This window comes from Fusarium oxysporum, chromosome XII (assembly GCF_013085055.1).
Source record: "Fusarium oxysporum Fo47 chromosome XII, complete sequence".
NCBI lineage: Eukaryota > Fungi > Ascomycota > Sordariomycetes > Hypocreales > Nectriaceae > Fusarium > Fusarium oxysporum.
In genome coordinates, this window is record NC_072851.1 from 1,025,941 (window position 1) to 1,046,900 (window position 20,960).

Here is a 20,960-nt window from a genome sequence, read left to right on the forward strand (position 1 = left end):
ACCTGTTGGTCACATCATCCAAGGCAGGGGCTGTGGTTATCCGGATATCTTATCAGAAACAACCGACGCGGCCATTCAACAAATCTCATTCGTTGGATCTGTTGCCAATTCAAAGTGTCAACCTCCCATTTTGCCAAAATTGGACATCTCAGATTTTACGACACAACGACAATTCACATCCAAGCCATCAAGCCAACCGTTTCATAGTTATATTGTACATTCTCTTTGATTTTTATTATGAGAAGCTAATACGCCGTTGCACAAATGTCAAAAATCAATGACGTCCTCTTTCTTCAAACCTTAAAATGTCGGATCCTCCTCCTTGATGGGCTTCAAATCACCCTGACCCTTGAACACCTCCAGAATCTTAGCCTGCTCCGTCAAAATGAATCTATCGGTTTGTTTGCCAATGTTTGCCAACTCCTTCCACCTATTGAAATCGGTTGGGTTTCTCTTATCGCCATGTGCCTCCTCAGCATGTTCCCAATGACCCTTTGAGAAGCCCAACATGCCGCTGATTGTCTTGTTTGTGATGTCGTAAACAAGAGATACAATAGTTCCAGTCTCTTCGAGCCAGTTGATCTGCCATAGCTCTCCTGGCCGAACGCATTGGTATGCTACGGTTTGGTAGTTGATACGGCCAGCCATTGGGCCGCCATGGATGGCGTAGACGACTCGATCGTCGGAGAAGAACCAGATTTCATAACGCCATTTCTCTGGGTTTCCTTCAGCGTCTGTGGCGTCATAGTCGTAGATAAGATGAGTGTTGAGGATGTCCTTCTCAAAGCTTGGGTGAAGAGGCGTGTTTGTTTGATAGCGTGGCAGAGACATGACGAGTATTAAAGGCTTTTGATACAAATTCGAATATTCTGGAGTAATTACAGAAGACAATATGAGATATCTCTAGACCGCTGCCAAGTATTTATACTCTGCGAGATCGCCTCGCTTGAGTGGCTCGATCTCTTGGTACGACGGAATGCAATCGTAGCATCATCCATCCTCTCGGGAAACGCGGACAGTAAGTTCCCACTAAAAGTACCAAGCGGATCAATAGGGAGCAAGGATCAGTTTGCTAACGTGTATATCCGGGAATCGATCTCAAGACGAGATCCATTATAAACTCAATTGATATCGTATGATGTCACCACGGGACTAGCAAAAGCATCCACAAAGCCACCGCAGATTCCGCCATCGACCTCAGTCTGATGATGTCGGCAGTGGGAGTCGGTAGCACAGAATAACCTCATAAATTGAGTGGTGTGCACTTTATTCGATGTCTCGTACAAGGCGGAACGGTACCCATGACCCGAGATATTTCTTCTGCCACCAGTTCAGGCTGCGAATATTAACAGGTTCACGGCACTTCAGTATTACGCAACTCACAAGCTCTTTCGGCCTGCAATACGAGGATGCAGGGCCCAACTTCCTCCAACTACGGCCAGATGCTTCTGGTCCATAAAGTCGGCTAGGGAACTATGTCAGAACAGAACGACATAGAAACCTCTTGAGAATGGATCGACAAAGCTCACCACTATATCCGGGATAAATATCCATGGGCTTGAATCCAGGTTGCGGCGCGAATAGAGTTCTTGTCGAATCAGCCGCACCTCCAGTGTCACCCAGACCGCAAAGATCATCCTTATGAGTAATTCCCATTGGATGGAAATTTTGAAAACCAGAATTCGTGTCCGATAAATCAACAAATATGGCCTTTGGATCGGTATGGAATTGATGGTTCACTTTGCTGTCCAGGGCTTTGCGACGACGCTCGACATGCTCGTGGATACTCCGTAATTCGTGGAGCGTCGGTAAGCGAGCACCAGCCCATTGAGCATATCGCTCTACCTCATCGAAAGAGGCCACCACAGGCCAATCAAGTGCCTGCGACAATGGAACAGGTCCCCAGACAGTCTTGATACTGTGACGAGCGACGAACGTGGTGTACTCTTCATCACTTCGGGCATCGCGCGTCTTGCTCCAAGTTGCGGGGATCTGAGGCTCCTTAACGTCTACGAGGTACTTAGCATACTCTCCGTTACTGACTGGTCGAACTTGTGCCTTGATCGGTGGGACAGTGATCTCGTACGGCTCGCGCTCATTGTCCCACGCAAAGAATCTGTTTGGGCCATCGTCGCTCTCAGGGTCATGGTACCCGATATTGACAGTCTGCTTGGGCTCTTCTATCCATGGATTTTGAAGGCGTTGTGAAGTAGCTTCTTTTGCGAGCTTTGCGAAGTCTGGCCTGGGCACATCAGGAGGGGGCAGAATGTTGGGACTTTGAATGGTCATGACAGGAACGTTTCAGCGTGAAGACCTACAAGTCCTTAGTCATCGGGAAATCCTATAGTAAGCTCAAACCCATCTCATGCTCAAATACTATCCATAGAGCTCGTCCAATGCAGCGGTCTGTGTAGGGTTTCTCACTTTCGTAGAGCGCCATGATACGTGCTTTCACATGCTCGTGATATTGAAGAATGTCTTCAAGACATAGGAAGACGTCTGGGAGTTCACTATGATCATGAAATTTAGAAGGATCATCAACATCAGGATCTATACCGCGCTCAAAAATCTGATGATAATATGCTGGTTCGGTGGGCTTGCTGTTCGTTGCTCGCGTAAGATGAATATCCTCACTAAGTCCAGTATTAGCTAAGGTTTGAGATGAAATAGTGGGTGTCTGACAAGGTTGGCATATGGCCAAGGTAGGACAGCAACGGGTTCCGCAGAGGAATTGGTTGTTCCATCAACGCATTGGGCGGTATCATCTTGGTCATGGCAAGATCCCAGACGCTCCATAGCTGTTTCCATTCAGCCAGCGGAGGCACCGGGGCTGGAGCATACTGCTATGGTTTCAGCAGGAAGCTGTATGGGTCTTTAGATTCCATTGTGATTTTATGATGAAATCAACTAAAAGAGAGGTGCGACGATGCGTAGTGATATGTTGAGCTCTCGGGCTCTCGGCGTGACCTGTAGTAGCAACGCCATCATCCACCAAGCTCCCTAGCAACAGCTCAGCCATGAAGCTAAGACACGGCTTGTTCCTCCTCTCTAGATCTAGATTGGCCTAGTGTTCTGGAGCTACTCGTCTAAAGCATGAGACTTCCGATAGGCCCTCCAGTAGTCATTACCCATACTGATGTTGATGAGTGAAAGGACTCAGTATCGGGACCGTGATGTCATTGGACCGGCAAAGGCAGGTTGTATGCAAGGCAAATACGTCCGAATGATTCTTGGACTTCATTCGTCGAGCAGCTGGTCGATAACAAATTGGCGGAAAATTATTGTGAGGCATCATCACTGCAACTGGATCTATTTGACATTAGCGGCGGCGATCAATTGCCATCTTATCTCAATAAGAACTCCGATTACTTGAACTACTCAACACCGGGTATATCCGATACAGCCTCAGCAACTCATCAAAGACTTCCTATCACACAAACCTCGAGGCGATGATGGCAATGCGTCGCTAAACAGGCGTTCCCTCTATATCTCAGGTACCAATAGGTCTTCATGCGCCACTCGACGCACGTCTGGATGGATTGTTGAGGGTGGTCTTCATCTGCCTATTGGAATGCCAAGCAGTTGATATTTGACATGACTATTGGTTGAATGACTTGAGATTAATCTATCCTCACAACATCGAGTAACAGGGGCATGTATCGGCCACTTGTTGCGTCCTTACAACCCATTGTAAGCGCAGGTATCTCTTGGGGTTCGAATCGGCCTCCTACAATTGACAACCACCTACCCTTGCTTCTAAGCCATCAGAACGAAACCTTTCGAGGAAAGGTCTGACAGAATCCGCTTCTTCGGGGATTCCGAATCCGTTTGAGAAACTTCAAGGCCAGTGTGAGCCATGCGAAATATGGTTTGTCATAAGGCATGAGTGCCATATTCAAATCCTCACACCAAGGGGAAAAGTCGCCCAGGACCGCGATAGCGAACAGAGACTTGCATGAAGTTGCCTCCTTTAGTGATCTGTTATTTTCAACGGTCTTCGACGCGGCGAAACTGGCGATAGCAGAAAACGTATAGATTTGCGAAGAAAGGCGCGTTATCGTATTCGGGCCAAGGTCTAGGCTCGGGTTGACATTCGGGCATATTACTCTCTGTGAATGACCCTCGTGATACAGACTCGGAAAACGCAGGAAGAAACAGTTCTGTTCCGTCTTCTTCCTTATAATTGCTAATTCGCGATATCTAGTAATGCGGAGGAGGCGGAACAAGACAAAGTCCAGCCATAAAGATCGGTGTATGATGTGGGTTGACTAAGAGTGAAATCATGAGGCTGCTTATAGCACTAGGCATTTATTCCTAGTGGGTGGGATGCTTTTTGATGACATATCATGGAATCATACCATTATGTCGTAGGTATTTAAAGACTGCGTTTGCGCATCTCCGCGGGAATCAGCATCTCCAAGGAATGACACGCTCGGTCTTCAGGTCATCAAATTTGATTGTGCATTTTTCTAAAATGTAATATGAAGAAACAAATAACTTTGCTAATGAGAAAATTGCGGAATGGTATCTGTAGTAACTCATACTTCAACAACTGGAGTAAAGAGCAATTTGGTTTAGGTTTTAATGCGGACACAGTCCATAAAGTAGGAAGAAGGCCAACTTCTTTGCATGGCCGTGAACTCCCGAACAGTACGACCATAGACGCATTGACAAGTAATGATGCAGATATTTGTAACACCCACTGCAGGTGCCTGACAATCCGACTCGCCCGCCCGATTCCCCATGCAGCGGAAATGCCATCTTCAAGCATAAGCCGAGACGGATCGGAACATGTTTGGAAATCAATTGCATCTCGTGATCTCATCGAATACGGATGAATATGGAATACTTCAAGCCCCATACTCCACATCTGATTTTCGCTTCCATGAAATATAACCTTCTGGCATCGCTTCCGTTATTCCCATCACCATGGCTACTACAAAGCTTCAATTCGCACTCCGCAACAAAAGAGCACTCTTTGGTCTACAGCGTTTCAGCAGAACCTACACTATGGCATCTGACGCACCGAGCTTCCCTTTCTCGCGCGCCTCTGGCCCCGAGCCACCCGCCGAGTTCGCCAAACTTCGAGCTACGAATCCCATTTCCCAAGTCAAGCTTTTTGACGGCTCTCTCGCCTGGCTCGTCACTAAGCACAAAGATGTCTGTTTTGTAGCTACTTCCGACAAGCTCTCCAAGGTATGATCTGATATGACCTAATGGGCCCTACTGGTTCTAACCTGGCTCAAGGTCCGCACTCGCCAAGGCTTCCCTGAGCTTAGCGCCGGTGGAAAACAAGCAGCCAAGGCAAAGCCGACATTTGTCGACATGGATCCCCCAGAGCACATGCAGCAGAGGTAAGCACCTTACATCCTTGCTCTCTAGATGAACAGGGCTGACGCAGATTGAAGGAGCATGGTGGAGCCAACCTTTACCCCCGAAGCTGTCAAGAATTTGCAGCCTTACATCCAGAAGACTGTTGATGATCTACTGGAGCAGATGAAGCAGAAGGGATGTGCCAATGGTCCAGTTGACCTTGTCAAAGAGTTTGCTCTCCCTGTACCCTCCTATGTAAGTCACGGCAGACGATTCTTGAAAGGACATGTCTCATATCGGTCTAGATCATCTACACACTTCTCGGAGTTCCCTTCAAGGATCTCGAGTATCTTACGCAGCAGAACGCTATTCGTACAAATGGTAGCTCCACTGCCCGAGAAGCCTCTGCCGCCAACCAGTAGGTCCAACTAGGGGCCACCCGAGCATGTTCAGGTCTGACAATTAACAGGGAGCTTCTTGACTACCTTGCAACTCTAGTCGAGCAGCGTCTCGTAGAACCGAAGGATGATATCATCAGTAAGCTCTGCACTGAGCAAGTCAAGCCTGGAAATATCGACAAGTCCGACGCTGTCCAGATTGCTTTCTTGCTTCTGGTCGCCGGCAACGCTACCATGGTCAACATGATAGCCCTGGTATGCAATTTTGTTCTGATTTTCTCTGCTCATTTGTTAATACATTTTAGGGCGTCGCAACTCTGGCTCAGCACCCTGATCAGCTGGCGCAACTCAAGGCCAACCCATCCCTTGCGCCCCAGTTTGTCGAGGAGCTCTGTCGCTACCACACTGCGTCTGCACTCGCCATCAAGCGCACTGCCAAGGAGGATGTTATGATCGGCGACAAGGCAAGTACAACCCCTTATGCTATAGGCATAGAAGAGTGCTGACCCCATGCCAGCTCGTCCGTGCAAACGAAGGCATTATCGCATCCAACCAGTCAGCCAACAGGGACGAAGAAGTCTTCGAGAATCCTGATGAGTTCGACATGAACCGCAAGTGGCCTACTCAAGATCCTCTTGGCTTTGGCTTCGGTGATCACAGATGTATCGCCGAGCATCTGGCAAAGGCTGAGCTTACAACTGTGTTCTGTACGTATACATGCCTTCAATGTTTGGTGTAACTGTCAACTAACATCTTGCAGCAACGCTATATCAGAAGTTTCCAGATCTCAAGGTTGCTGTTCCATTGGAAAAGATCAACTATACCCCTCTGGACAGGGATGTCGGAATCGTGGATCTGCCTGTCACTTTCTGAGAATATCCAGAGTAGTGGATATAGCCGTTTTCGTATATAGCTCTGATTAGCACCCGAATAAATTGTCTCAGCTCTACTTACGTCGACCTGCGAACCGTGGTTGAAACGATCCCTGTTTCTTCAGACTACATCACTGTCTAAACGACTTTACTGTAGAAATGTTAAATGAATCAATGAGTCCAAATGTTAATGCAGTAGTGATTCTACCTTGACGTATTAATATTATTTTATTATAAAGGGTTAAAGGCTAGCTTCTTGGATTTCTTGGACACTAACAGTCAAGACCCTATGACATTCCGGCATTGATAGCCTGCCTCCACCACTTAGTTAGAAGGTCCTGTCACTCTCTCCATCTCCCACCACCACTGTAGTTTCAACAGTCTTGGTGATGCCATGCGGTTCCGGGAATGTCGCCAGATGAACTTGTGATCCGTTGTTGTTCTCGTTGCTCTCTAGGTCTTTACCATCTTTGCCCATTCTACTCATGAGGTTGCTTCCGCGGGTTGGTACAGGCGGGCCGGTGGTCACAACTACACGGGACGTAAGACCATAGTTTGTTGGGTTGGACTTGTCCCGACTGCTAGAATACCATCCCTCTCCTTGGCTACGCGAGTTACCTCGAACGACCTTCGAGATGAGGTTTGCCATAAGCAGTTCTATGTAGAGCTTGACGATGTATGCAAGAGGCGCGAATTGGACGTATCTGCTCTGATGTCAGGTAGAGTTCGCTCATAGTACTCGATAGACTTACAGGTAAGGATCTGGTAGACTAAGGAACCCCAGAAGAAGGACGTCCATCGATGTCGAGATAAACACCATTCCAGCGTTGAAGTTGAACAATCTCCAGTATTTATTCAGGCCATCGGCAATCAGACGATACCGCACCAGGTATAAGAAGTACATGTTGAGTGCCAAGTCGATGATGAGGAAGAACGTCTTCTCACACTTCTCGAATATCATATTCGTATGCTTTTGCGAAGGTGTAGCAGTGTCGAGGTGTGCAACCGTGAAGATGTAGCAGACAGCGCCATTGACAAACAGAATGCAGACTACAAGCCCCCACTTCAGGTGTCTCGCTCGGCGTCGATTCGTCATGATCAAGGACACTCGGTTGGCGATGATCTGAGGGAGTAGTTGCGTCTGGATCGACCATAGGATGACGGTAGCGAGGAGAAAGCCCAGGCTGTTGAGCGTGATAAGCAAGGGAGGCAACGAGAGGCGGCGACAGAGTACTCACTTTCCAGGGATGATGCCATTGAGGTAGAGGAATGTGATAAGAGCAAAGACGAAATTGACCACGGCCTCGGTCCAGATCATGTACAGGTAGGCATTGTGAAGGCTGTGAGTACGTTTGTAGATGGCTCTGGTCTGTGATACGGCCTTTGCAAACGTAAAGATGAAGACGCCGAGGAACAACCCATAGTAAACTGATGCCAGATCGATCATGCTGGGCAGTTTGAAAGACAAATGATGGAAGGGCACCAGGGTCAGGATGCGGTATGATCAGAACTATATACCTACGGCCCTTTCCCAAGATCCAGCTGCAGGTAGCTTTCGTATCGTGCATAGGCCCCAATTTTAAATTGACTTTGCTAACGTCTGTGCCAAACATCTTCAGCAAAATTCAGCTGTTCACCCTGTTTCTTGGTAGATAATGATTGTCACCGCTAAGGAGCAGAGTCAGAACACTAGGTAGCCAAGAGTAAACGGTGGCTTGAAGATCTACGAGCGCTAGCCCTCAAGATGGGAAGTGCTTGGGAGCAATGCCGGTGACACCCCACATAATTGACTTTACCAAGCATGAATGGGCCCGTGTTGAACCCCGGATTGTTGAAGAACCTGGAAACGAATGTCGTCGGTAATCTCTGCGAGTCAGCAAGACATCTTTAAGGTCTAGGATGTGGTCCCCCCGACTCCCCTGGACGATCAACAGGGAGCTTGTGATACGTAAGAACTGACAAAGATAAACTGCAGGGAATTCACGATTGGCAGATGTTGTGAAGATCAGCGCAGGGACAAGGTGCGTCCACTAACGCTGGAATTACAGAAAATGCGTGGCTTGAATATCGCCTCATCATTAGCCAAAGTTTCGCTCGACTCGAATTCAATTTCCAGTAGCTTGAAACGATAAACATCTTTCCAGTTGCTATACTAATTGCCGGCTCAACGCTGAGCGTACCGCGACGCACAGGCACCTCCTGAAACCCCAGTCCAGCGAGCAAGGCGCTAACAAAAGGTTTAAACCTCGAATCAATACGGAGCAATTATAGGGCTGTCCATGTAACCCTCTGATCTGGTGTGACCTGAGCTATGTTGGATCGCGCTGGGAGCGCTTCCGTTTGATGAAACTATCGATCTTGATCATCACGGCATGTTGTTTTACTGAAGGTCAGTGCAAACACGATCCTTTTCGGCAATTTTGTCCACGACCCGTTGTGAGAACGCGGATGGATCCAGTATTGAACTCTACCATAACTTTGATCAATTGAATGGTCTTCACCATAGATATCTGGATAGTTCACTGAACTACGACTCTACTCCAATTTTCAAGCTTCTCAAGGATATATTTACACCAACTCTGTAACGACTCGGCCCGTCGCGAAGTCTCTAAAAACAACTATCTCAATTGCCGGTCCCGCATCACTCTACTGCACCGTTGGTCAAACAACGATACATTCTCATAGTCGTATAACTGCTCAATCATTTTGCTTACGACATGTGATGGCGCGGTCTCGCAAGCTTGTCTCAATATATAGCCCTGTCGATCCCTGGCTCACATGTTTTCCTTAGCACGCAACCGTCACCCTTAGCCTCGGAAACACTCCAGGGGTTCATGGTTTTGTCTGTGCTGACCTGCAGAACTTGGGGCCCCTATCATATCCCAGCAAATTAGAGGCTTCTAGGCAGACGCGATTGGGACTTGGGAATCGGCAAATGGGGATTGTTCCTGGCGGCTGTTCAGTGCCGAAGTGCATTATATGCTAGCGACAAAGCGATCAAGACTAGAGGTGTAGCGCACGAATGAACCTCAGCCTTGGAGTAAGGTGTTGCCATTTCTCTCAATGATAAGGAGATTCATGATACGATTTTGGGGCCCAAAGCTTCATTTAACGCCTCAGCCTTGTATATACGGTAGAGAGTTGATCGGAACTTGGTGATGAATGTTCCAGGTCATTCTGTGAGCCGACCTCTTACTCGTTTTTGGGTCAATAGTCTTACATTACTGCTCGGAAGATAAACGTAGTGGCGTGGCTTTCCTCATTTTAAAAAAAAAAAAAAAAAATCCCTTTCCTTTGACATAGTGTCCGGATACAACGCTGGGTCGCTGGCTTTGCTCTTCTTCATGTCTGAGAGCCTTTACCGGGAAGGGATTCGTTTGAAGTCAGGAGGGGGAACAGATATACGTCTTCATAGAATGTACGGCCTTGATACTGTAAGCGAGCAACTTCTTGGAAGACATTCAGGGCAGTCTTAGACAGAATGAAACCCACCGTAACTTGCGTCGGGCTCAAGAGTCTTCCGAGTGTTACCCTCAAGGACAAGGATTTTGTTTTCCTGACATATAGTTCAGCTAGAACTTTTCTGTATTTATCCCAAGACAAAATGGTTATGTCTCGTCTCCTGAACCCGAAGTATCGTGAGCATGACAGCTTGGATAGAACCCTCGCGGCATCGCTTAGCGCCATGCCCGACTAGATCAATCTTCCGAGAGAAATTTAGGACGCTCTCAGATTATCCTCGTGTTATTCACCTGAGCATCTCATATTGAGACACTGCAACCACGGCTTACATAGCGCCGCAGAGAGTGCCTCGCTTGGTGCGGAGTCCACCAAGCTAACGTTAACGATATACGCAGAATATGCATCTACGAGAGCGGATCGCCAAGTCAACCTCTTGCGTCACTATCGTGAATGTCATTTCGTCAATCACCAATCCTATTCTCCCATCTCTTCAATCAACTTCAGGCAATCCAACGTTCTGTCACGAAACCATTTGAACAAATCGCATTTGTGTCAACAACTCAATCATCATGGCAGCAGAAATTACCACCACGACTATCGTCTCGGCACTTCCCCTCCTCTTCGGAGTAACCGGCACGAGCATTGGAATCTACAGCTTCGTGTCACCCTACAACGCCATGCGTCTTTTCGGTCTTCACACCCCAGCTACTGAGAAGACCGCTTCTTCGCAGTCCGAAGCTTTCCAGAAATCTCTCATCTACGCGTCTGGACTACGAAACATCGGCACGGGTCTCAGCACTCTTGGCCTCTATGCGTTCTGGCAATTCTCCCCGATCTGTCAAGTGAGCCCGCTAGCTGCGGCAGTTACGAAAAAATGCATGGGAATCTGCTTCATGTTTGGTACCCTTGTTGGAGTCGGCGATGCTGTTGTTGTGCGGCAGTTTGCGAACAAGGAGTATGTGCAAGGGGAGGCGGAAGAGAAGGCTGCCAATGCTAGCATCAGTCATGGGATCACGGCAGTAGTCATCCTGGCGACTGGTCTCTTTTTGTATTTGTAGGTCAATGGGTTTGCGTAGTGGTCAAGCCGCATACGTTGCTGGAACCGGGACTTCACATCACTCATGTACAACATCTCGCCTCATGTTTCATTAATCCTCACCTACAGGCTATAGCATATCGAAAGCAACGAATCAGGAAATTGCAATAAATCATTTTCTCCTCATGTTCCTACAACTCATTACCTCCGGGTGTTCTTGATCATCTTGCAAGATACCAGACCGCAAACCCAGTAACCGCTTCAGTGCTTGTCATTCGCATTGCCTTTGTCTCCAGTATCATGGGTAGCATTGGGGATGGCTCTCTTCACTCCTTCAGGCAAACCTTCCTGACCTTTTTGTGGTAGTAGGGATGCCTCGCCGCCCTTCGCATATGAGATGCCGCCGGATGAGCCAGGCGTAGACTCAGTGGGGTGAATCTAAGACGTTAGACATAATCATTTTGGAGTGCTCGTAAATAACCTACAGATTCAGGAAGAGCATGTTCAAGACCCTTAGGCATTTGTCGCTGAATACCTTCGGAGAGTTTAGAGGGGGCTGTGGCGTGAGACATGCCCTGGCCACGCTCGTTCTGTGCATAACCCGACATTGTTAAGGTTGGCAATAATTGATCGGTAGAAATAACAGATGAGGTATCTTTGTATTTCCCTAGCAAAAGATGGGAGGAGTCTTGGCGCTTAGAGGGTTGTTCTTATATCTGTATGTTAAGGGCGAGTAAATAATCACGTCATGGATGCTTCACGTAAGGATGGAGTTGAGAATTTCGATAATAAAATAAGCATTATGATATCGCTACCTTTAAATTGCCTTTCCTCTGACTGTCATGGTCGTCACATCCTATCAATTGTCAAGACTTCGCATCTATGACGTAGCGTTTTCATGCTTCCCCACAGTGTAGCCATTGGGAATAAAAAACTTTTGTCGATCAAATCGGGGCAATTGATGCGCGACTGAATAGGATAAATCCTCCGGGTACTTCAATATTGTGTATGTGAAAGGGTGGTGTTGTGTTGTGCGAGAGAAATTCGTTGGCAAGACGTTTATTGCAGTGTTACTCAAGACCGGTTTTGTGTTTTGTTATGACACAAGACACAATAACTAATCAACTCGGCTATACCCTTCTCTTATCACCGAACTTATAATTGAAAAGAATATCAAGCTACCGATTGCATTATGGCGGGATTGTCCTTAACTCGAGAGTCAAGAAAATACCGAAAGAATGTGGGGATATAGGGTACGTACATTTGGCTATAAGCACGACAAAATTGGAGGAGCAGATGAGATAAATCCATCTCCATGTTAAGCACAAGATATGTGATCTCAAGCTAGCGCCTTATTGTGCATTTCTGTCATAGTGCGCCGGATACCTGCCCCACCTCACCTTCCTCACAAACAGCCTGCCACGTGATCAGGCGTCACCGCGCAACTCTCAGCACGCGTCCCCTCAGGCACCTTTGGAGTCAATCGCCACCAATCACCAAAAAATCCTTACAGCATCGCCAAGTGTCCGTTATCATTCTTCCTTTACGCGATATAGTTTCAGAAGTTGTGTTTCTATTTTCTACTCGGCAGATCGGATCACGGAATGGGAATTCCCGACGAAGACTTTGACTCTGGAGACGCTCTCTTTGACGACATTGATGAAGATGACCTCATCTTTGACGCGCTTGAGGAGGCGGGAATGATGAATCCGCCTAAGAAGCATAGCAGAGGCAAAGAGAACGACATTCAAGACATAGCGCCTGCTAAAAAAGCACGACATGGTTCCCTCGGTCTTAAGGAAAGTAGTTCCAATGGCCGACTTGGCGAGACACAACGGATTCAGCTTGCGCGAGAGCTATTGGCCGACAAATTTGGCTACAGAGAGTTTCGCCATGAGCAAGAGGCCGCCATCGCCAGACTTCTGGATGGCGACAATGCACTTGTTGTCTTCCCCACAGGTGCCGGAAAGTCACTTTGCTACCAGGTACGTTTCAGCTCTCCCGTCCCAACATCGTCAGCGGATCTCCTGTACTGATACAAGCAGATTCCTGCCATCGCGTTTCCAGAAGTAGACCGCCAGACCAAAGCACGACAGGCCAACGACTCGGGTATTACCATCGTCGTTTCGCCCCTCATTGCTCTGATGAAGGACCAAGTTGATGCGCTCAAGCGGAGGGGCATCGCAGCGGAGTGCATGGACTCCACGAAAAGTTGGGATGAAATCCAGAAGATCAACAAGGATCTCCGAGAGGGACAACTACGCCTGTTGTACTGCGCTCCTGAGCGCCTCAACAACGAAGGGTTCGTTGAGACAATGAAGCGAGTCAAGGGAGGGGTTAGAATGATTGGCGTGGACGAAGCCCACTGCATCTCAGAGGTATGTCCCTCTTCCGTTGACCGCAGCACGTTGTCTGACCTTGATACAGTGGGGACATTCTTTTCGCCCTGACTACCTGAAAGGTTTGCGTCATTGCGCCAGCTGAAAGGCCTCCGCTGACTCAAGACAGTTGCCCGGTTCGTTCAGGAGATCAAAGCCGAACGAGTCATCTGCTTGACAGCCACCGCTACACCACCTGTCGTCAAAGACATTTGCCAGGCTTTCGACATTTCCGACGAAGGTGTTTTCAGAACATCAGTGTATCGCCCCAAGTAAGTTCTGACGCTACTGACCCTGAAACCTTCGCTGACAGCCCCAGTCTTCGACTCGAAGCCGAGGCCGTCAAGGTCAAGGATGACAAGTATGAGCTTCTGTTCAATTTCCTGAAAACGCATCCCGGCTCGACACTCATCTACACGACTCTCCAAAAGGTTGCTCAGTCTTTGTGCCCTCTTGTGATCTTTCAGTGCTGATATTCGACCTAGCAAGCTGAAGAGCTGGCGGCGCATCTCACGAAGCAGGGGGTCCCCGCTGCACACTTCCACGCCGGCATGAAACTTGATGAGAAGAGACTGATTCAAGATGATTTCATGAGCTCTAAAATCCAAACGGTGGGCTTGTCAGGATCCGAGGCTGGAGGACAGTACTGACAACGGCCTAGGTAGTTGCAACCATTGCGTTTGGCATGGGTATCGACAAGTCAGGTTGGTCGACGCGGTCGCCTCTGTGAGCATATGACTGATGAGTGCAGACATTCGAAACATTATCCACTGGGATATCCCGAGTACCGTCGAGGAGTACTGTCAGCAAGTCGGTCGTGCCGGTCGAGACGGCAAACCAAGCTACTGCATGCTCTACCTCTGCCGAGAAGACTTTTGGATCAAAGAGAACTTTGCGCGTGGAGACCTACCGTCCCGCAACTCGTTACGCAACCTCCTCAAAGAGATATTCGATGGCGATGTTGTCAAACTGCCGCCTGGCGAAACTTTCAAAGTCAGTCACTACAGCCAGTCATCGCAGTTCGACATCCGCATGAGCCCCCTGAGTGTCATCTACGCTGCGTTGGAGCTCAGGTTCAATCTCATCCGCGCGACGACACCCGAGTATAGCTCTTACAAGTTCGAAGCACATGGACAATACTACCCCCGTCTCAAGAGCATGAACACGCCAGAGAGCAAGGCTATTCTGAAGCACGCCAAGAAGGCCAAGAAATTCCACTCGATTGACCCAACGAAGGTCGCCAACGATGAGGGTTTACGACGGAACGAAATCATCAACCTCCTCAATGATCTCAACAACAGTGGTGCTATCGTCCTCACCGTCGGAGGAGTCGAGCAGAAGTACAGAGTGATGGACAAGCTACCAAAGACAGACACAGCAATCGACGATCTCACAGACAAGCTCTACGAAGACCTTAAGAGGCGCGAGAAGCAGGCTCTCGATAGACTCAAAGATGTCATCAATTTCGTCACAGCCTCAAAATGCTTCGGCCTCTCCATCGCACAGCACTTCGGCATGGATCTTCCAGAGAACAAGAAGAAGTGCGGACACTGCACGTTCTGTCTCAGAGGCGCAGCTGTGAAGCTGCCCCCGTCGTCGCCCAAGCAGGTCGACAGAGCAGCCATCAACAAAATACTGACATCAACAGACATCCGAGATGATGCGCGCTTTCTGGCGAGGATTGCGTTTGGCATCAAGAGCCCGCGTGTTGGCAAGTTGAAGTTGGACAGGTCTCCAGCGTTCATGTCAATGGCAGATCACGATTTCGATGTGCGTGCGACTATTTATGGTGACGAATGACACTGACAATCTACAGGCAATTTTGAAGGAGTTCAAGAAGGCTTGTCATGAAAAGGATGAATGATTGAGTGTTGGAAATACGAAGTTTCAGTCTACAATCTGTAAGGAAGTATACATGGCGCTACCCAGGACGGTGTTATTGTAATTGGCATTGACTGGAGTTCATCGGGCTTCGACGTTTCCCACGTCGGGGTACTTATGATGGCAAACAATGGGAATCTTGGGGCTTTGATGTTATTGGGAAGTAATGTGGAATGGATCTTGTGTCGCGTACATAATTGAGGTCGCATGTACATCAAGATCGGATTCGCGCATGAATGCGAATACAACAGCATGATTCGGAAACTCAACAGGATGGGTCTAGAGTGGAAATGACACGCGTCAGGACAGAAGACAAAACAAATCAACACGTGACCACCTCCAATGACCGGAGCAAACCCGAGAACAAGTGTCGCTTTGACCGTTTTACGTCGCGCGATCGATTTAGCCCTTGGAAGCGCATTTTCATCCTCCATCTTAGCCCTGTTTGTGGACTGTTTGACCAATTCTTAGCAGGGCTGACATGGTCACTGCACTTGACGGAAAACGAGATGAGCAATGCAAGGGTGCACTGCCCATCGTGCGATATTGGCAGGGACCTCGTGTAGCAGCCCAAACAGGCATTCAAAGACGACGGATTTTTGAAACGGGCAGACCGATGATTGTTCTGGAAACTAACTGAAGGTCGGCCGGTTGCGCTATTTTCCATCCAGTGTCAAGTCAAGTCAAGTCACTGCGGCGTCGCCTTAAAAACACATAAAAATGATCCGAATTGCCGGAATGGCGTCATTATGGCAGATGATGTCTGTGAGCATTTGACCAGAGATCAAAAGACCTGCGAATTGGGTGACTCAAGTTGCATTCGCTCTGGTTTCTTTGTTTTTCCCTGTTTAGGGTTTCTTTTTGTTCTCTTTTTGGGACGTGGTTGTTTATGCGGAATCGTTAAATGCAGGGGAAAAAACAGGAAAATGATGGCGTCAGTGCACTAACAAGCCGACAGGGGAGGCTATAGCGGTTTTGGTGTAGCTGAAGTCCATCTCAACAGTGAACAGACGTTGAATCTCAAGGACCACGTTAGTATTCACCAGGGGCCCATCTCGGGGTAACGTTAATTCAATCTATCTCGGACTCAATCTGGCCCCGACATTTGATTTTTTTTTATCTTTTCTATTTTTAAGAAAGATTCAGATACGAGTGACATCCATGCTCCCTGCTTCCCGTGGGGTACCTACTGTGCTGTCGTCGGGCTATACTGTGCTGTAAGTCCCCGTAGTCCGCTGTAGCGTGCTGTACCTACATTGGACGGAGCAGTGGGTGGGGCGGGTCATGTTTCTACTTGTAACGCTCCAAGCCAGGCCTAAAATTAAAAAAGACGCCTTGTTTTCTTTTGACGCAACGGCCCGTTAAAACGAGAGTAAGCCACGATCAAATATGCCTCTGAAAGACTTTTCTTGGAAGAAATGGATCAGAAATAGCACGGGATTGTACGTTATTGCCCCCATGGCAATGGGTAGACGCAGCAAAGAATTGCGTGTATACGAGGCTTGTGCCCATGTGTCACCCTCCCAAAAATAGCATCGCCCTCTCGTCTCTTCTGACTTTTTGGCTGACAGGATTAGCATGATGAGAGACTTCTACGTCACAGACCACAAACATCAACCAACCAATTCTGCAAAAGCTGGCATAATATGGAGCCACTAGTTACGCGGCGGAGGTCGATCTCTCTGGACCTAACCAGGATCCATGTTCTTTTCTCTTCCTTTCTCTCACTGTGTTTTTCTAAGCTTCACAAAGCAAGTTGACCTGTGTCGATGTACTGTACTGTAGCACGCCCCCTCTAGGAAGCTCTGTCCAGTTTTTTTTCACCTGATTTTTCCCCTTCTTTCTTTCTTTTCTCCTTCTTTTTTGTGTCTATCACAGAATATCCTCTCGTTTTTTGTATCGCATAACAAAAGTCGGCATCATATCTTGACGAAAAGAGGGTTTACTCCGTCCATCGTAATAACTTTTTTTTTTTTTTTTCTTACCGTCCCTCGTTTAATTCCCGTTTTTGGCGCCGCATTGCATCACAGCCCGGCACTTCCGATAACGAGCTCATCTTATCGCATGTCATAATCGGCAGATTTACCTGGGGATTGTTTTTGTAAAAGAAGAAAGAAGACCACGATATCGTCGCACATAATAACTCTCGCTTGATCAGTTATTTTTTGGAGTCTTTTTTGGACTGAGGGCAGAGAAGAAGAGCGCAGTCATGGGTTTTAATCCGCAAGGCCAAGGCAACGGCCCAAACTATGATGCGCCACGGGAAATGCAAGATTTACCAGCTGGCCAAGCTGTAAGTTAGCTCTCTCAACAGTAAACCCAACGCAATTACACGGCGATCTAATCTTGCGCTTTCTCTGCAGTACCACTTTCGCGAATCTGACGAAACAGCCGCCGCTCGTGTTTCTCCTGTGAGCAATCCTTACGAACCAGACTATGATCAATTGTCCCCTCCCCCTCCGCTGGGCGCACAACGACCCGTCCCCGAGCAGAATGAGTCGAGCCGCGATCTTCTACACAGTTCATACCAAGGCAGCGTAGGCCATAACAGCTTTGACGGCCATAGTTTTGGTCACAACAGCTATGGACCTGGTGCTTTTGGGCATTATCCTGCTGACCAGCACGGTCGCATGCCTGGGTCTCCGGGCTACGAATACCCAGAGCCTGAGTACGATGTCGAAGCTTCGCGTTTGGCAGAATCTCGTCTCTCCGTCATGCATCGCGCCCCTACGATGCAAGATTGGGGTCAGAATGGCGAGGCTCTGTCTGTTCCAGACTTTGCCCACGGACGCCCCGACTCAACGTACCAGGAGTTCGATGTCGACGAGAGCTGGATGATGCGACAGCAGCAGAACCAACTCGCAGGTGGTCTCGGTCGCTCAAAGACCCGTAAAGTCAAGCTCGTTCAGGGCTCCGTTCTCAGCATCGATTACCCCGTGCCCAGCGCCATCAAAAACGCCGTTGAACCGCGATACCGAAGCGGCCCCGGAAGCATGGAGGAGGAGTTCACAAAGATGCGCTACACAGCTGCTACATGCGACCCCAACGATTTCACCCTGCGAAACGGCTTTAACCTCCGCCCTAAGATGTACAACCGTCATACAGAACTGCTCATCGCCATCACCTATTACAACGAGGACAAGGTGCTACTTGCGCGTACCCTCCACGGAACGATGCAGAACATTCGGGACATTGTGAACCTCAAGCGCTCCAAGTTCTGGAACAAGGGCGGTCCTGCGTGGCAGAAGATCGTCGTTTGTCTCGTATTCGACGGTATCGACAAGGTCGACAAGAACGTCTTCGACGTGCTCGCGACGGTTGGTATCTATCAAGATGGCGTTCTCAAAAAGGATGTCAATGGCAAAGAAACCGTCGCCCATATTTTCGAGTACACCAGCCAAGTCTCCGTGACACCCGATCAACAGCTCGTCCGTCCCGATCCCGACAAGCCTCATCGCAATCTCCCCCCCGTCCAGTTTATCTTCTGTCTCAAGCAGAAGAACAGCAAGAAGATCAATTCGCATCGCTGGCTCTTCAATGCCTTTGGCCGCATTCTTAACCCGGAGGTCGCCATCCTCATTGATGCCGGAACGAAGCCCGGCCCCCGCGCCCTGCTGTCCCTCTGGGAGGGCTTCTACAACGATCGTGATCTCGGCGGCGCCTGTGGAGAGATCCATGTCATGCTTGGCAAGGGTGGAAAGATGCTTCTCAATCCACTCGTCGCGGTGCAGAATTTCGAATATAAGATCTCCAACGTCCTCGATAAACCGCTCGAAAGTGCCTTTGGATATGTTAGTGTTTTGCCTGGTGCTTTCTCGGCGTATCGCTTCCGCGCTATCATGGGTAGACCTCTGGAGCAGTACTTTCACGGCGACCATACGCTCTCCAAATCATTGGGCAAGAAGGGTATTGACGGCATGAACATCTTCAAAAAGAACATGTTCCTTGCCGAGGATCGAATTCTCTGCTTCGAGTTAGTCGCAAAGGCCAGTCAAAAGTGGCATCTCAGCTATATCAAGGCCTCCAAGGGCGAGACAGATGTTCCCGAAGGCGCTGCTGAGTTTATCGGTCAGCGACGTCGATGGCTCAACGGATCTTTCGCTATGTCGCTCTATTCCCTCATGCATTTCGGCCGAATGTATGGATCGGGGCATAACCTCATTCGTCTATTTTTCTTGCACATCCAGTTCGTGTATAACTTGGTCAATGTGCTGTTCTCTTGGTTCTCGCTCGCGGCTTTCTACCTCACCACCACCATCATCATGAAGCTTGTCGGAACGCCCCAGGTTCTCTCGGAATACCATGGCTGGCCATTCGGCGATACAGCCACGCCGATTGTCAACGTCCTGATCAAATACATATACATCGCCTTCCTCGTCCTTCAATTCGTCCTCGCTCTTGGAAACAGACCTAAAGGCGCACAATACACCTACGTCCTCTCCTTCATGGTGTTCGGTCTCATCCAGCTGTATCTTCTCGTCTTGACTGGTTATCTCGTGTACCGAGCTTTCACTGGAACGCCTATTGAGGAGCAGATCTCCTTCGAGTCCGGAAAAGCCTTCTTTGATAGTTTCTTCGGAGGCGATACCGGAGTCGCGGGACTGATCATTATTGCCCTCTTCACCATTTATGGTCTCAACTACATCGCATCCTTCTTATACCTCGACCCGTGGCACATGTTCCACTCGTTCCCTCAGTATCTCGTCCTCATGTCCACGTACATCAACATCCTGATGGTCTACGCCTTCAACAACTGGCACGATGTGTCATGGGGAACAAAGGGCTCTGATACTGCCGAAGCTCTGCCATCAGCCATGATCGTCAAGGATGAGAAGGGCAAGGAAGCTGTGGTCGAGGAAATTGAGCAGGAACAGGAGGATATCGACAGCAAGTTCGAGAAGGTCGTCTGGCGAGCTCTCGCACCCATGAGCGAAATGGCAGAGGAAAAGCCCGAGAAGAAGGACGTCGAAGATTCGTACAAGTCTTTCCGAACTGGTCTTGTTATTCTCTGGCTTCTCTGTAATATTGTTCTCATCGTCGTTGTCACCACAGACGATTTCATCACTCTCGGCGTCTCAGTAAGTCACTCACTCTCCCTTGTCCTCTATAACATACTAACGCTCCGCTCAGAAAGCAGCAGACGTCCGCACGCCTACGTATTTCCGTGTTCTTCTTTACTCGACAGCTGTGCTGTCTATTGTACGCTTCTTCGGCTTCCTTTGGTTCATTGGACGAACCGGCATCATGTGCTGCATTGCGAGACGATAAACCGGGGAGAGCGTTTTGTCTAGTGAAATATCTTAATGAACTACATACTTTTGGGGTTACAGGAGAAAATTTCGGTGTGATGCTTCTTTTCTGAGAGTTTTTGGATGTTGGGATGGGATGGTTTTGAGTTGATAGCGGCATGCAACGACTATTACTTACCGGCGTTGCAAATCAGAGGTAGATTGCTCTCGGATTCTTAATCTAATCCGTCTTTTTGTATTCGTGATTGCAGCCATATGCACGTAAATGTTTGACACCAACCCTCTTCACAGATGAAGTCCGGTAACCAACATGAACATCTCTGGGCTCGTGAAGCATCCCGAACTTCACTGCCTTTCCACTTGATCTATTT

General features: G+C 48.6%; 8 protein-coding genes across 8 annotated transcripts; 4 read left to right on the plus strand and 4 right to left on the minus strand.

Moving 5' to 3' along the window:
• Positions 1-103: 103 nt before the first annotated feature.
• Positions 104-907, minus strand: FOBCDRAFT_234350 (Calycin-like protein). The gene has a single exon (XM_031193575.3). The coding sequence runs from the start codon at positions 829-831 to the stop codon at positions 301-303; it is 531 nt and encodes a 176-aa protein (XP_031030196.1). The 5' UTR covers positions 832-907; the 3' UTR covers positions 104-300.
• A 359-nt stretch (positions 908-1,266) lies between these two features.
• FOBCDRAFT_286994 (C-type lectin protein) lies at positions 1,267-3,019 on the minus strand (the record flags this gene model as incomplete). Its single annotated transcript, XM_054707826.2, has 7 exons — positions 1,267-1,336; positions 1,384-1,465; positions 1,530-2,275; positions 2,319-2,323; positions 2,378-2,633; positions 2,683-2,840; positions 2,993-3,019. 7 exons carry the CDS (start codon positions 3,017-3,019, stop codon positions 1,267-1,269), a joined length of 1,344 nt encoding a protein of 447 aa, XP_054563801.2.
• Positions 3,020-4,848: 1,829 nt separating this feature from the next.
• Positions 4,849-6,660, plus strand: FOBCDRAFT_171792 (cytochrome P450). The gene is made up of 8 exons (XM_059608475.1): positions 4,849-5,196; positions 5,248-5,354; positions 5,409-5,568; positions 5,619-5,731; positions 5,783-5,966; positions 6,017-6,175; positions 6,229-6,418; positions 6,472-6,660. The coding sequence occupies exons 1-8, from the start codon at positions 4,930-4,932 to the stop codon at positions 6,582-6,584; spliced, it is 1,293 nt and encodes a 430-aa protein (XP_059466384.1). The 5' UTR covers positions 4,849-4,929; the 3' UTR covers positions 6,585-6,660.
• Positions 6,661-6,911: 251 nt separating this feature from the next.
• Positions 6,912-8,030, minus strand: FOBCDRAFT_149866 (uncharacterized protein; the record flags this gene model as incomplete). Its single annotated transcript, XM_031193579.2, has 3 exons — positions 6,912-7,287; positions 7,336-7,767; positions 7,822-8,030. 3 exons carry the CDS (start codon positions 8,028-8,030, stop codon positions 6,912-6,914), a joined length of 1,017 nt encoding a protein of 338 aa, XP_031030200.2.
• A 2,478-nt stretch (positions 8,031-10,508) lies between these two features.
• Positions 10,509-11,256, plus strand: FOBCDRAFT_234357 (uncharacterized protein). The gene has a single exon (XM_031193581.3). It carries the CDS (start codon positions 10,615-10,617, stop codon positions 11,101-11,103), a length of 489 nt encoding a protein of 162 aa, XP_031030202.2. The 5' UTR covers positions 10,509-10,614; the 3' UTR covers positions 11,104-11,256.
• On the minus strand, positions 11,239-11,840 carry FOBCDRAFT_254531 (uncharacterized protein). Its single transcript, XM_031193580.3, has 2 exons — positions 11,567-11,840; positions 11,239-11,519 (listed from the first exon to the last, which is right to left on the minus strand). The coding sequence occupies exons 1-2, from the start codon at positions 11,687-11,689 to the stop codon at positions 11,343-11,345; spliced, it is 300 nt and encodes a 99-aa protein (XP_031030201.2). The 5' UTR covers positions 11,690-11,840; the 3' UTR covers positions 11,239-11,342.
• A 680-nt stretch (positions 11,841-12,520) lies between these two features.
• On the plus strand, positions 12,521-15,668 carry FOBCDRAFT_324840 (P-loop containing nucleoside triphosphate hydrolase protein). Its single transcript, XM_031193582.3, has 9 exons — positions 12,521-13,066; positions 13,127-13,459; positions 13,509-13,542; positions 13,590-13,731; positions 13,779-13,890; positions 13,945-14,070; positions 14,121-14,163; positions 14,211-15,229; positions 15,276-15,668. The coding sequence occupies exons 1-9, from the start codon at positions 12,686-12,688 to the stop codon at positions 15,321-15,323; spliced, it is 2,238 nt and encodes a 745-aa protein (XP_031030203.2). The 5' UTR covers positions 12,521-12,685; the 3' UTR covers positions 15,324-15,668.
• Positions 15,669-17,200: 1,532 nt separating this feature from the next.
• FOBCDRAFT_12216 (chitin synthase class III) lies at positions 17,201-20,833 on the plus strand. Its single transcript, XM_031193585.3, has 3 exons — positions 17,201-17,633; positions 17,704-20,418; positions 20,471-20,833. The coding sequence occupies exons 1-3, from the start codon at positions 17,550-17,552 to the stop codon at positions 20,606-20,608; spliced, it is 2,937 nt and encodes a 978-aa protein (XP_031030206.1). The 5' UTR covers positions 17,201-17,549; the 3' UTR covers positions 20,609-20,833.
• The last annotated feature ends 127 nt before the right edge of the window (positions 20,834-20,960 follow it).